Source organism: Mustela nivalis (assembly GCF_964662115.1).
Source record: "Mustela nivalis genome assembly, chromosome: 3".
NCBI classification, from domain to species: Eukaryota; Metazoa; Chordata; class Mammalia; order Carnivora; family Mustelidae; genus Mustela; species Mustela nivalis.
In genome coordinates, this window is record NC_139022.1 from 44,141,154 (window position 1) to 44,156,037 (window position 14,884).

A 14,884-nucleotide genomic window follows, 5' to 3' on the forward strand; every position below is an offset into this window, starting at 1 on the left:
GGTACTTATATTCTGAGGGAAGACCCAACTATGAACAAGGAAGTGGATATTTAAGGTAATCTGAAGTAAATGCCAGGATAAAAATAAGGAGAATGAGTGTCTAGTTGGTGGCCAGGAGCAAAGGAAGAAGGCATATTTCTGAAAGATTATCCTGAACAGAGACCAGAAAGTACTTCTAACAAAAGGACATTCCATAGATCCTGAGGTGGGGGAAGGCCAGGTTGTTAAGAACAAACTGTAGCAGCAGGCTGACAGAAATGAGGTCACAGAGGCAGCCAGGAGGTAGATCACATAAGGCCTTGAGGCCTTGTAGGACCCAGTAAACCATGGGAGTTTTACTCTATGTGCCAGGAGGAGCATCACAGGTTTTTAAGTCAAGGAGTGCATTGTCTGACTTCTGGTACCAGAAGTGAGCTACCGGGGTCAGGAAAGAGAAAGGGATACTGAGTTAAGAAGTAAGAAGTAACTAGTCATCTGTGAGACACATAAAGTCATAAAGGAGGGACCTCAAAGTGGTTTGTTTCCAGGATACATATCCAACGTGGAGCCATGAGGATTTGCTAATAAACTAGATGTGGAATCAGAGAGTCAAGGATAACTTGCCTGTAGCCTGAGGAGCAGAGTAAAAGGTGTCACCATTTATTAAGAGGTGGAATCAACAGGAACAAACTTATACAGGAGGGAGATACAGAGCTTGTTTTTAGGCAGGTTACATTTGAGTTGCTTATGAGACAGTCAATAGACAGTGTCAACAGCCAAGTGCAGAGTCCAGGGAAGACGCAGGGGATGCAAGCAGATAAAAGTTATATATAACACATGTGTATTATGTACACTACACGTACTTCTACCTAACTCGTATAGGACAGTCAGAAAGTGGATGACAACACCTGAAGAAATGTAAAAACAGAAAAGAGATTTAAGGACTGGGCCTTCGGGCAAGCCAATAAACCCAGCAGAGGCTGAAGGGAAAAAATGGCTCAGCACGAAAGTGGGGGAGATGGGTGAATTCAGTAGACAGGAGGAGAGGTCAAGCAGAGAAGTGTTTTAGAAAGGGCAAGACCAAACTGGGTGAGCATGAGGGAGAGGGAATAGAGTGTTCAGGGAAAGCAGGAGGAGTGGAGGGTAGCTGGGAGTATTCCTTAAGTCTTCAGATCGTAAACCTCGTTAATGCCTTTTCTTTAACTCCCATTCTGCTTTTCTCCACCACCTTATCACAGCTCTGACTTTTGGGCCTTCATCTCCTTTTAGATCTATTATTGCCTCCCTGGTCTTCCTGACTTGAGCTTTACCCTCCTCCACTCTCTGCCCACTAGACTTCCACCAGAATAACTGTCTGAAAATGAAAATCTCATTTCCTTGTTCTCTTACATAAAAGTCTTCATTAAAAAAAGTAAGTTTCTCAAATTTCTACCTTTCCCAAGCTGGGTTACCAGCTGAACCACAGAACATAACAAATGATTCAAGTAAGTATTTTCTCTGTCTCCTCTTAAAATGGCACACGACTATACCAACACATAGACCCACAGGCTAAAATTAATCCATCAGCAACCTTGGATGCTGGCAGGCATTAGGCCTTAATTCTCTCAGGAAACCCTGGCTGAGAAAGTCTGCAGCATCAAGTATAACCTCCTCAAAATGGAACAGAAGAGAATTTATATTCCATAAACCTCTCTATACCTTATTTCTTGAGGCATACCCTCTCCTCCCTCCTTCCCACATCAAACTACATACAGTTTTCTTAACGCCAAGCCAATTTCAAACTTCTTTGTTTGGAATGTCCCTTGAGTCCACCTAGTAGTATCTGCTAATCTGTATCAAAGTGAAAGCATTATCTTATCCATGAAACACTTCCTCACATTATTCCCTTATGTAGAACTGAGGTCTTCCTTCTTTGTGGGTACACGATAGCAATCTTTTGCTATCTGATGGAAGTCATGCAGAAGACAGAAGAAACATGATGTCAGCTATGCAGAAGGCAGGACAAGACCAGAGTATCATACTCATACAACATTAGTTTAAGACACATTCATTACTTAACAATCACTGGGTTTAGCTCATCAGTCTGTACAACCAGGTCTTTAGCAATACACTGGATTCTGGAAATACAGATTTGGCATATTTCACTTTTCCCACAAGGCCTCAAGGCCCCAAGTGGATGGTAGATATAGGTCATTATGTTATCTGTTTCAAGGTTAACTAACCCTTCATTTATTTGGGGGGAAAGTTTATGTATGACTCCAGAGAATAATAAATTATTTTATCAAACAGAAAAATTTCCACTAAAATAATCTGCTCCTTCTCAGGGAACAAAATAATCCCTCCAAAATGGTCCCAGAAGATGACCACAAAATATTAACTGATAGACTAATAAACCCAATCACCCACAAGGATATATACAATTAGATGCCTATCATAAGCTTAAAATATTAATTTGTTATTATGAAATACTGGTGTCTTGCAGATCTGACTCCATGTAGTTTTATTTACTACCTATACTCCTTCACCACTACATCCTGAATTGGTGGGCTATTAGCTAGTTAGCATCTTTTTGGTAAGGCAAGATGGAAGTTCCTCATAATAAGCAGATGAGTTCCATTTTACTATTAACTAGTTATTTTGTGCCAAAGAGCAGAAATAAGAAGAACTTTAAATGGCTGCATAGTATGTTCCACCAATATTACCCAGACTCCTTCAGATGAACTTTCTAAGTATTGAAAGAGTTATACATTGAAGAAAACAGGTAAATAAAGTGAAAATGAATGAACAGAAAAGGCTCACACATTTTAGACCTAAAATAGTACAGTGAGATTCTCAGAGAATTCAGCTTGAAAGGTTTCATCCTACTGAGGAAAAAATTGTTTTTTTCTCCCCTAATGGACTTAATTTTACAGTAACTTATCAAGTTTTAGAAAACAGATCTCATCTGAGTTGACCATATTCTTGTAAGATGAAGCACACCCTACACTAGATGACTTGTTACTGTTTAGTGTATTTCAGTCGAAATACAATGGCAACATCCAATGTACTTTTTGACGGGACTAATTCAAATAAACAGCTCAGCCACTTACTAGACAAATATCATATTCCATTTTCTGAGCAGAGCTCTTACTAACTAGTCAGAAGCTTGTCAATTCAAGCTGAAATGGTAGGAGAAATTGTATACATGGGAAGCCAATTGAGAAGATTAAAAAGCAAAATTACAACCAACCAAAAATGACTTTTTTTCAATTCATTACATAAAAACTGATTTTTTCTTTCTTTCCTTTTTTTTTGGCACTAGAAAGCTCAATTAGGGCACAAACTGGATTTGTCAAAATTATTAACTAAAAAATGTTTCAAGATTGGACTTTTGCAAACCTCAACCCTGGAAAATTCTTCAACAGCATTTAAAAAATGGTACAACAATAAACGCATCTTGGGGCGCCTGGGCTGCTCAGTGGGTTAAAGCCTCTGCCCTTGGCTCAGGTCATGATCTCTGGGTCCTGGGATTGAGCCCCACATCAGGCTCTCTGCTTAGCAGGGAGCCTGGTTCCCTCTCTCTCTCTGCTTGCCTGTCTGACTACTTGTGTTCTCTCTCTGTCAAATAAATAAATAAATAATCTTTAAAAATTAAAAAAAAAAAAAAAAAAAAGAAACTCCAATAAACTTGTCTTGCCTTAAAAGCTAAATGAAAAATTCAAAAACTTTAAATATTATATGGCTCACTCAGATGCAATTCATAAAGGATACTTGAGAACTATAAATGCTACTTAATATACAAGTCATATTTAATACAAATACACACATACTATAAAGTTTGTGTGAGGGCCTCTGACTTTTTAATTTCGGTTATTTGCATATTAAAGAAGAGATGCTTTAAAGTAGTCCTATTATCTTTTTCTTATAACTCACTGGTTTTTCACATTTTTAATGATTGAGAATTAAGGGAGATGAAGTTCTGTTCCTTTCAAGTCAAAGGCTTGGGGGCCTTCTGCTCAGTCTACCCACAGAAGACTAACTGCCCTGACCTCCCCCAAACACAACTGGAACAACCCACACAAAACAACTGCTTTCACACACTGAAGAATGGGCGGCCTGGGACCATCATCCCTGACAGAGCAGAAAAAAATGAGGCCCAAAAAGGAACTCTAGTGCACTTCCTAGAGGCATTTTCCAGACACTAGTTCAGAGAAGGGGGGACCCAGCAGAGCCTCACAATCTGGCTGAGTTGGGGCAATAGGTGAGTGAAGAGACAGAGGTGAGTCAAGTTCATGAGGGAAGAGGGAGATGCAGAGAAAGTGAGCCCCAGAGATGTGCAGAGTAGTCTACAACCCCGCAAGGCCGGGACATTACCACTGGAAAGCTGTAGGATGAAGCATTCCCAGAGCTCGGACAGGTCTGAGAGGAGTGTGCGTTCCTACCTGTCCGATGGGAGAGATGCTGTAACACACCAGGCATCTACATAATCCTATGGAGCCCAAGCAGAATGGGGTGTTCTCAACTCACCCTAGCCAAACTAAATTTAAAGAATCCTACTCATCCCAAGTAACATCAGGTCATGACAAGATCCATCAACTGACAATGTAAAGTTCACAATTTCTGGTATCTAACAAAAAATTATCCATCATGCTAAGAAGAAAATGTAACCTATGACCAGGTGAAAAAAACAACAGAAAGGGACCTCAAAATGATATAGATGTTGGAATATGTAGATAATATATTATAAAAATATTGTAGATACTAAAAAGGAAAACATGACCATGAGGAAAAGTGGAATATGTTTAAAAAAAAAAAAAGAAAGGAAAAAGGTCCTAATGGACCTTTCAAAGATGAAAAGTGCAGTATATGAAATGAAAAATTATGCTCAATTAGGTTCATGGCAATTTAGACCCTCAGAAGAAAAGATAGGTGAACCTGAAGTCCCAGCTATAAAAACACCCAAAATGAAGCACCGAGAGGAAAAACTAAAAGCAGATTTAAACCCAAGCATATAAAAAAAAACAAAATAACAAACCCCTAGCATGTCCGTAATTACCCATTAAAAGAAATGGTTAAAGTCAGAGAAGAAAATAAAGTAACTTCCAAAAACATTCTAGTCCGTACCCTGCTCCTGCCTCCTGGTCAAGTGTAGCAAACCATCCCGCCATTGGTGTCTTCTCCCACTTATAGATACATCATTAACCACTAATACAAAAGTTAAATTTCAGTATTTGCAACACATCTAATTTTCGGGGTTTTTGTTTTACACAATAACTTGAGTGTGAATAGGTTAAGTACTGAACTTCTGCTTTCTGGATTAAAATCAGATGGTCTCATTTTCTTTTAAAGATGTCATTTTTTCCAGAATTAAGTTCTTTAAAAGGGCTTCTAAGTTTCTGATTTTTTTTATTAACAAATCATAACATTTATATATACTTAAATGTCTTTTCTTTTTTCATACAGAAGTAGGCTTTTTTCCTAGAGTATTAATTTTTTCAAAGAATAATACATTTGCAGGGTTCAAAATCGAAAAAGCACCTAACAGCTTAAGAGAAAGGCCTTCCTCCTACTCCTGACCCATTCATCCACTTTACCCAAGCCAGTGTACAACCACTATAACTTCAATATTCCACACATTTTCTTTAATGCATGTACCAGGTACTGTCGTTAATAGTTTCCCTTTCCACCTTTGATGTCTACAGATGCGATTACCTTTTTCTTTACAAGCGATTCTCTCTCCCGGTCTCTTTTCTTCCATTCCTCTGCAAGAGCCTGCATATGAGCCAATTCCTTCTGCTTTAGCTACAAGAGGAAGACAAAACAGTCCCAGCAAACACATCAGTATTTCCAGCACACAAATCAGCTGTTCTGTGGTAAAGAATTAATACTATTCACCACTATGTTTCTTCCAGGATTCTCTTTTATTCCTAAACTAAACAAAGGGAAGGCCTTAGGCAAGGAATGCCCATATGAGAATAAAGCTAACGTAAGACCTGTTCACTCTCGTTTCCAGAAGGATGATTCCAGGCTCCAGGAGGGAACGCTACACGAGGGCCTAAAACTAAAGGAAACATTCAAGTATTCAAACTTTGCCTTGTAACCTTCAGTCCGAATACTGCCCCAGAGTCACAGAGAAAGTTCAGGGGAATTCTGTGTAGCTTCTGCCCACTTGTCATTTATGGAGTACTTTTTTATTGTTTTTCTGTAAGAGCAAAGCATTCTGGATATTCAGAGGGACTGGGTAGGGTACCCAATGGACAGAGAGAGAAAAGCCTTACGGAGAAGAAAAGCAATGTAGTCAGTGGATAAAGTCACCTGATTTTCAAAAATGTCTTCCTGCATCTCTTTCCACATTTCCAGCTCCAGAGCAGCTTTGTATTCTAAGGTTTCTCGAGGCTCTGTCTGGACTTCTGAAGGACAAGGTGCCGGAGGAACGGAAGGTGGCTTTTGCTGCACAGCAGATAAACCCTGACATCGGAACAAAAATGAAATGAATCCCACACGCTCACACCCGCAGTGCAGGAGATCCACCGTAAGGAGTCAGGTTTCATTTTCAGGGATACTGACCTGAGACGAATCAGAGACAAGGATCTCACGCATTTTTACGAGTCCATAATCTTCGAGAGTTACTGTGTAAGAAAGATCCATTATCCTGTTGTTTGACCTACAGATGGATCAGAAATATCTTAAAATTCATGGAAACCCTTTCCCATTATTGCTTCGTTTATTTCCCCAATGCTATACAGTGACTCGGTCACATTTCTTAAACCTGACACTCTCGCTACTCCAACTGCAGTTAAGTTCTCTGGGCTTCAATCAAGACCTTCCACATACAGGATCATACTTGAGCATAAACACTCTAATTAGCACATACCCACATTTATTTTAAAATGACCTCTAACACTGTAGATGTAGAAAAATGTAAAAACCTAATGTCGGTAGGTAATCATTACTGAGCTTTCATTTCCTTCCTCTCTTCCGTTTTCTGCATGTGCAGAGGGACATGCACTCATGCACGTTAAGATCAAACCATTCTGTCCCTCTCTCCATTTCCACCTGGAGCACTTTTCTGAGGTCATCAACATTAACTCAGTGTATGCTTTAATACCAATACAATATCCTAATGAATTTACATAGTAAAATTAAGAAAAAAAACAATTCCCCTCATCTTGATTATATAAAGATTATTCTGAATTCTTATTCTACCTTTTCCCTTGGACGAAGCACTTGTACATAAATCTTTTACTGGATGTGAGTGTTGCTTCAGGATAATTCCTAAATATTTGTTAATCATATGTAATTATTACAATAAGGATTTCTCTATCAGAGAACTACTAGGTGCATTTACAAAACTGTTAGAGGAGAATACAATCTTGGCTACAAGAAATGTAGCTTTGTCTAAATCTATCTGTTCCATAAATCCTTGGTCAAACACAACTTCAGTGAATGGAACCCACACATGCAAACCTTTAATAATCAATTTTTACATTTTCTTCTAATCTCATAGCCTTTAGAAGACATGAATAAAGCAAAATTAAGCACTGTCTTACCTAAGTGTCCTAAAACGTTTCTGTCTACAGAGCAGGGCAATAAAAATTAATGTTTATAACCCACAGATTTAAAAGAACTCATAATGATCTGATTATTTTCATGATTTCCTACTTATGTGACCAAACCATGGTTATTATTATTTTTTTTTTAAGATTTTTTTTATTTGGGGTGCGTGGGTGGCTCAGAGGGTTAAGCCTCTGCCTTCAGCTCAGGTCATGATCTCAGGTTCGTGAGATCAAGCCCCACATCGGGCTCTCTGCTCCGTGGGGAGCCCGCTTCCCCCTCTCTCTCTGCCTGCCTCTCAGCCTACTTGTGCTCTTTCCCTGTCAAATAAATAAATAAATAAAATCTTTTGGAAAAAAAATTTTGTTTATTTGACAGAGCTGGAGAAGGAACACAAGCAGGAGTAGTGTGAGAGGGAGCAGCAGGCTCCCTGCTGAGCAAGAAGCCCGATGCAAGGCTCCACCCCAGGATTCCGGGATCATGACCTGAGCCGAAGGCAGGCACTTAACCAACTGAGTCACCCAGGTGTCCCAAGAATGGTATTTTTAGAATAATTTTCAGTTCAGCAGAATAACTGACACTGTAAAATACCTGTTCCCAGTTCCTCCAAATAAGTCAGTTTTATTCAACTCTTCACTCCCTGGAAGTAAGTAGAGGTGGCGAAGAGTAAGGGAAGGGATTTCAACATTACTTTTAGGACCACAGCTTTTTACTGATCCTGATTTCTTTCTACATTCTAATTATGCTTCAAAACTCCAAGTATGTGATGTATAATGTTCAAGTTTATTTAAACTTCTGTTACTAAATTTAAAAAGCTCAAAAGATGTCTTTTGTGGAAGACATGTGAACTTCAGTTTTTCACTGTGGTAATAAAGCCCAGGGCAGAAAAACAATACTCTTCTTAAAGTGCCAAACATTTGTAACATTCTCAGCAATTAGAATTAAAGCAGAAGTTGAAATATTGTCAAGTAGAACAACAGTCACTCCCAATACAAGACAATGTAACAATGGATCATAAATTTGACCTTGACTTACCAAAAAAGAAAAAAAAAAAGGCCAGAATTTACAACTGTCAGGCTTAAGGCGGGTGGGTGGGAAATACTTAAGAGCCTGAATGTTAACAGTATCACAGGGTATGGTGGTACCTGAAAGCTACAGGGGGCTAGATAGCAAAGGAGAATATAGACCCCATATGAGAACAAAAATGACAGGAAAGGACAAGGCTGTAGCCAGCTAATGAGAAGAAAAGGCAAGGGAAGGCCAGTTCTGGGAAATCCATTACCCCTGTGCAGCTATGAAAGGCACACTTTCACTGTAAGTCTGACGCCAACACTGTTCACCACTGGAACCTAAAAAGCGAGTTTTTTCTGAAGACAGGACGTTAGAAAGCTGGATTCTGGCGATCCCCAGAAGTAAATCTTTACTCATTTTATCCTTGTGCCATAATTCAACCAGCAATGGAATCCTAAGGAAAAGAGAAACCAGTGTTCGTAACTATCAGTTCTGAACTAAGGCACGGACATCTTTGAGTTTCCTGAATGTATTCAGAGATGGTTTGTTACCTGGATCAGAAAGGCTCAATTCCATAGGTAACAAACAGAAAATACTATCACATTTTCAACATCTCTTTCTGTGCAATAAAGAAAACCCTTCAAATACCATTCTTTTTTTTCTTCCTCCTTCTCTTTAAATTAATATGCAAATTTGAATGGCGATACCCTGAGAAAGTAAGAAGACATTTCTGATCTCACTTTTCTTCACAAATCCAATTCAGACGGCTGGATTAACACCTCCATTTTATACAGATGACCAATCAGAAAAAGCAAGCAATACACTACAGTCAACTGGTGAAGCAAGAATAAAAAGTAAATAGCTTGCTCGTATTTATCTTCACATATTAACAAAAAAACGAGAATACTTTTCAGAGTTTCTTCTTTACTCATAGACTGTATTAACACAAGTCTTCCATGCAAATCAAGACAAATAAGACACGAAAATCTACAAAGAACCTCCATAACTACATTAAAACCTGACAGCAGAAGGACAAACGTCACCGCCCTTCTTAGCACATTTATTTCTAGGTTTTTTTGTTTGTGGTTTTTTTTCTAGGTTTTCAAACGCACTGACTGATGTGAGTCTAAAACTCTAGGAATTCCTCTTGTTAACAGGGTATCAATTTTCCAGACTGACTTCAGAGCATACGCACCGTAAGTGTATTACCTTAAGAAGGTATCCTGCAGCTGATGAGGGAGAGTTGCGAAATCAAATGCACAGTAAGACTGTGGAAGAAAAACCTCCATGTTTTTGCGAACTTCTATGGGAGGATTAGTCATAATGGGAGCTGCGCTACCAAAGAATGGATAGGAGTACCTAGAATGTAAGAAAAACAAAGTCCTATGATACACTTGACAGATAAAACTTAGTCTGTTTTTTAAAAATATACTATGAATATAATGAACAAATACATTTTTTAAAATTGGTCGATGGTACAAGTACATGATGGTTTTAGGCCTAACACCAACTTTAAAATACTGCCAATACTGTCAATGTTGACATAGAAACTGTAGCAGTTCTAGAGAAAAGCATTCTGTGTACAGCAGTAGTTCCCAAAGCTGCTTTACAAGTGATCCTAGAATGACCTTCTGGGGAAGAATTTTGGTATTTTGAAGGCAATGACACCAAATAAGGAAGAGCTGATCATTTTGACACATTCTAAGCAAGACTAAGATTTAGGAAGGACAATGAGGCCACTAAACAAAGACCAAGCTGCTATTTGTTTAGGAGTTCCTTGAGGGCACAGGGTCCCATGTTTTTTATCTGTGCCATCTCAGGAACAAATAAACAGTTTGGGGCACATAATAAACATTCAAGAAATACTTGCTGAATTTAATTTCAAAACTTATTTTCTTTATTCAATAATCTCTTGATGTTTATGGACTAAAAAAACTCCTAGTCAGCACCAAAAGGGTGCACCCCTGGCATTCTGTCTTTGAAAATCAAGGATGAAAGCAGATGAGTCAATGAGTACCAAGTCTTTCTTCCTGTCATCGCAGAAGCCGCACCAGATTAAATGGGAGGCTGCCTGCCTACTGCAGCACTTACTTTGTATTGACAACATAATGCTCACTTAAATTTCATCTTCTACCTTGTTATCCATTAGGAAAACTGGGGCTTAAAGCCTAGTAGTGAAAACTCCTTTTCCTACAACTAAGAATCCTGTGCCCGCACTCACTTCATACATAATTACACATCACTGAAATCAGGTCATCTCATAAATCCCATTATGCAGTTGCCAACTGCAGTTTCATGATAGTTCATGATAGTACAACACCATAAGATTTCTCAAACTCAAAGGTAAAGTGTTTTTTAAAAAGCCATAAAATGACTTCCAAGACAGAACCAATGGCCCTTATCATCAAGTGAATTCCATGCAGGGTGTGTAAATGAATCTTACCTGTACCATTGGTTTATGGTACTCTCCCCCTTTTCTTTGCCAACTGGACTTCTGGCCTCCCTCATGTGTTAACCTCCTTCTCAATGTGTCTTCTTCACGAGGCTGAGCACTTTGTTTATATGACCCATAAACCCCCTAACATCAGGCACACAGGTATTCATGATTCAATGATGGCCTGCAGGACAGGACTGAACCACAAAAACTACGAGTACCTACTAAGTGGGCTGGTTCAAGGCTTCCCCCTCACAGCTTCTAATTTCACATTATCAGTATTTCTATGCTCTGGCTAACAACATCTCTAAGCACCCTGAGGTCACAGTCTCTACCAGCAGCAGTAAAGAGATCTCAGTTAGAAAACTAGAGGGAAAAAGACAAAAAGGTAAAGTAGAAAGTCAATAATAATTCTATTTCTAAAAACCATTTTAAGGGATGTTTTAGAAACCCTCTGAGAAAAGCTCTATTTGTGAGATAAGCCTTTTTTTTGGGGGGGGGGGCTCCATTTTCATAATGATTCTCGGCCTCTAACAAGAGGCAAAAAGCAAAACAAGCTGTGACAGAGAGACACCTGTTCTGTGAATTCACAATCAGACTCAGTGTTGAGTCCCTTTGATTCTGTCCGTTATTCACACCAAAGTCCAGAGGATTTTGGAAATCTAACAACTGAAAAATGAGATACAAGTATGAGTTAATTTATGCATCGGCAAAGCAGGTATGCCTTAATACCATCAGGGAGCACTGTGTAGTGGTGAACATTTCTGCCAACGGAAATCCCAAATGACAGAAAAGATTTTCACATTTTAAAAACATAAGTAGCAACAACTTTATTAGAAATGCTAATGCCTGCTCCAAAGACATGTATAAGGAAAAACTAAATACTCCAAACTGAAACACATTATTGTATTACATTTAATATAAATTTCAGCCAGAAAGTTGATGAAAATTTATTATTTTTTTTTATTTTTATTTTATTTTTTTAAAGATTTTATTTATTTATTTGACAGAGAGAGATCACAAGTAGGCAGAGAGACAGGCAGAGAGAGAGGAAGGGAAGCAGGCCCCCCGCCAAGCAGGGAGCCCGATGCGGGACTCGATCCCAGGACCCTGAGATCATGACCTGAGCCGAAGGCAGCAGCTTAACCCACTGAGCCACCCAGGCGCCCGATGAAAATTTATTATTATTAAAAACAAGCTAGTGAGGGCACCTGGGTGGCTCAGTGGGTTCAAGCCTCTGCCTTCGGCTCAGGGCATGATCCCAGGGTCCTGGGATTGAGCCCCACATCAGGCTCCTTGCTCAGCAGGGAGCCTGCTCCCTTTCCCTCTGCCTGCCTGCCTGCCACTCTACCTGCTTGTGCTCTCTCACTGTCTCTCTCTCTGTGTCAAATAACTAAGTAAAATCTAAAAAAAAGATAAAATAAACCAAGCTAGTAAGACCATTTAACTGACTAAAATATATACGTAGTTCAATTTTGTACATGGAACGGGGTGAACACATTCCACTTGTGCTTCTGTAAGTATGGTTCTTAACAGTTTCAGTTACCAAGTGTAGGTAATAGACTACAACCTCCCATTATAATAGAATTTTATAGAAAAGTTAGATACTGGAGCACCTGGGTGGCTCAGTGGGTAAAGGCCTCTGCCTTCGGCTCAGGTCATGATCCCAGGATCCTGGGGCCAAGCCCTGCATGGGGCTCTCCGCTCAGTGGGGAGCCTGCTTCCTCCTCTCTCTCTGCCTGCCTCTCTGCCTACTTGTGATCTCTGTCAATAAATAAATAAAAAACTTTAAAAAAAAAAAAAAGAAAAAGAAAAGTCAGATACTATACTTCCCTTACTTTGACCTATGGTCCCTTTTCTAGAAACAACCACTTTTAAGCTCAAGAGTCACTTTGTTTTGTTTTGTTTTAACAAAGAAGCCTGAATCAACTGTCATCAATACCTACAATTAGTATTAGCTCTCCTACCACCAATGCCACCCTGGTTTAAGTCAGTCATTATGAAAGAGCCTGGCCTCCTTTTCAGTTCAGGGGTTTAACAATTGTTTGAATGTCTCTGGTGAGAGTTGTCCTGCTGCAATTCCCAAAGAGAGGAAAGGTATTGCTCTTCAGAAAATAATACTTGGGGACAAAATCAGATCACACCTTAATATACAGTTGATTGGAAAACCAACTTCCAAATCATGGATACTCCTTAAGTCTATTGAAAAGCAAAAATGATGTGATGTCGCCGGCACAGCAATCTTCTGTCCTGAGGCTGTTTCTGAAGCATGGGATGCGGGCACTGGCTGGGCCACAGAAGCAGGTATGGAAGGACCAACGGCTAGAATGAACACAAAAATTCCAAAGAAAAAATTCCACTTGGTAACCGTTTCTCTTAAGTTATTTACATCACTTACAAATATCTCCCTTTACATGAAGTATGGCACTTTTAAAAAAAGATACCTCATTTACCTTCAAGCAAGGAATTTGGTCACTTGCCTCTGTGAACATATGAACTGAGCCATCAACTTCTTAAAGTAACTTACCCAAAACAAGGGAGGCTTTCAATCCCATCTTAGAACCATGTAAAAAAGAGCTTACTCTTCTTCACACAGCATGAAAACATAAAAGCATATGCTACTGTCTACTGTTGCAGGGATGTATGCCTTCAGCCTGGCAGGCACCAACTTCTTTCCAAGAGGCAGCAACAACACTTAATATTTGAAGGGCTGTACTTGAGGCTTAGGGCAGATAATAACAACATCACTTTTTAAGAAGTAGCTTTGGCTATTTTAGGCACATATGTTGTAGTCTAACAGAAAGAGCCATCTAGTGCAATCCTATTACAGACCAGAGAGGTTTAGCAAGTAGTTCAAGTCCTACAGCTATTTGGTGACCAAGTGAAAAGCTCCACCTTAACCCTTCACTGCTAATCCCCCACTACTCTAATTACTTTCACTACGAAATCCAACCGCAGACCCTCATGCAGCAGATGGGAAAAGTTTTTAAAACCAGGTAAAACCATTCCGAGTCTCTCCCTTAACTGTACGATCAAACAATGAGTGTAATGATTACTGCCGTAGGCAGTAAGCTCTTCTCCCTCAAATTCCAATGAATTCACAATGTTTAAGTGTTTACTAGTTAAAAATATGTTCAAAAGAACTTTCTGTAATTTCTTCTGAATAAACTATTGCTTCTAAAATAAAAGTAATAGAAAAATTCTCTTACCTTTTAGCAAATTCTATGATGAAGTTATAAACTCAATTTAAATTTAATTCAATTTAAACTGATCTTTTTTTTTTTTTTTACATCACCAAGCATCATTGACTCTTTAAAAAAAAAAGCTCACCATTTACTTACAAACCGTGAAAACTCTCTTAATCATTAATTAGATGGCTATAAATGCACACCTAGAATATCTATAGAAAGAACATCTTACCCTTTGGATTTGGTTTTGTGTCCTTATCATACTGTAAGCTTTCCACTTCACTTCCTGTTGCATCATCTTTTGTGGGAGGTGATGGGTTTTGAGGTGGAACAGGGGACACACTTGGTGACTTTGGCCCAGTGAGTGTCTTCTCTTTTATAGGAGTTAAAACTTGCTTCTTTGAATGCTGTAGTTCATGTTCATTCTGGGTCTTTAACTCAATTAAAGACTAAAAACAATTTTTAAATAAAGTATAATTTGCAAAGCACTTTCCTTAAGCACTTTTCCATAATTAAGCAAAAAACGTGACGTTGTTTTTTTAAAAATATAAGCTTCCTTTCCCAGTTTGGATATTCCTAGTCTATTTTTCTTCATAATTTGCAAATTTTCTTATAGCATCTAGGACCAGAAAAAGGAAGATGAACAGGAAGGAAATATGATATCCAGAGCTGAGTACCAAATTGCATCCTAACTGGTAAGAAGGGATATTTGATATAACAAGTCAGGCCAGGTGTCCCT

At 38.9% G+C, this 14,884-nt stretch overlaps 1 protein-coding gene and 1 long non-coding RNA gene across 6 annotated transcripts in view; one reads left to right on the forward strand and one right to left on the reverse strand.

Moving 5' to 3' along the window:
• The window catches only part of LOC309861728, a 106,042-nt gene extending 99,752 nt beyond the window's left edge, over positions 1-6,290 (forward strand). Inside the window, exon 2 of the long non-coding RNA XR_014310157.1 lies at positions 5,972-6,290. This is a non-coding gene — a long non-coding RNA (uncharacterized lncRNA). The remainder of the gene's footprint in view (positions 1-5,971) is intronic.
• Positions 1-14,884, reverse strand: part of CEP120 (centrosomal protein 120) — an 82,380-nt gene that overhangs the window by 31,615 nt on the left and 35,881 nt on the right. For all 5 annotated transcript variants that reach the window (XM_082724882.1, XM_082724883.1, XM_082724885.1 and 2 more), the window contains 7 exons: positions 14,378-14,594; positions 13,102-13,279; positions 9,733-9,882; positions 8,795-8,977; positions 6,526-6,622; positions 6,274-6,426; positions 5,671-5,760 (listed from right to left, as the gene is read on the reverse strand). In XM_082724882.1, the coding sequence (XP_082581008.1) occupies positions 5,671-5,760; positions 6,274-6,426; positions 6,526-6,622; positions 8,795-8,977; positions 9,733-9,882; positions 13,102-13,279; positions 14,378-14,594 (1,068 nt within the window). The remainder of the gene's footprint in view (positions 1-5,670; positions 5,761-6,273; positions 6,427-6,525; positions 6,623-8,794; positions 8,978-9,732; positions 9,883-13,101; positions 13,280-14,377; positions 14,595-14,884) is intronic.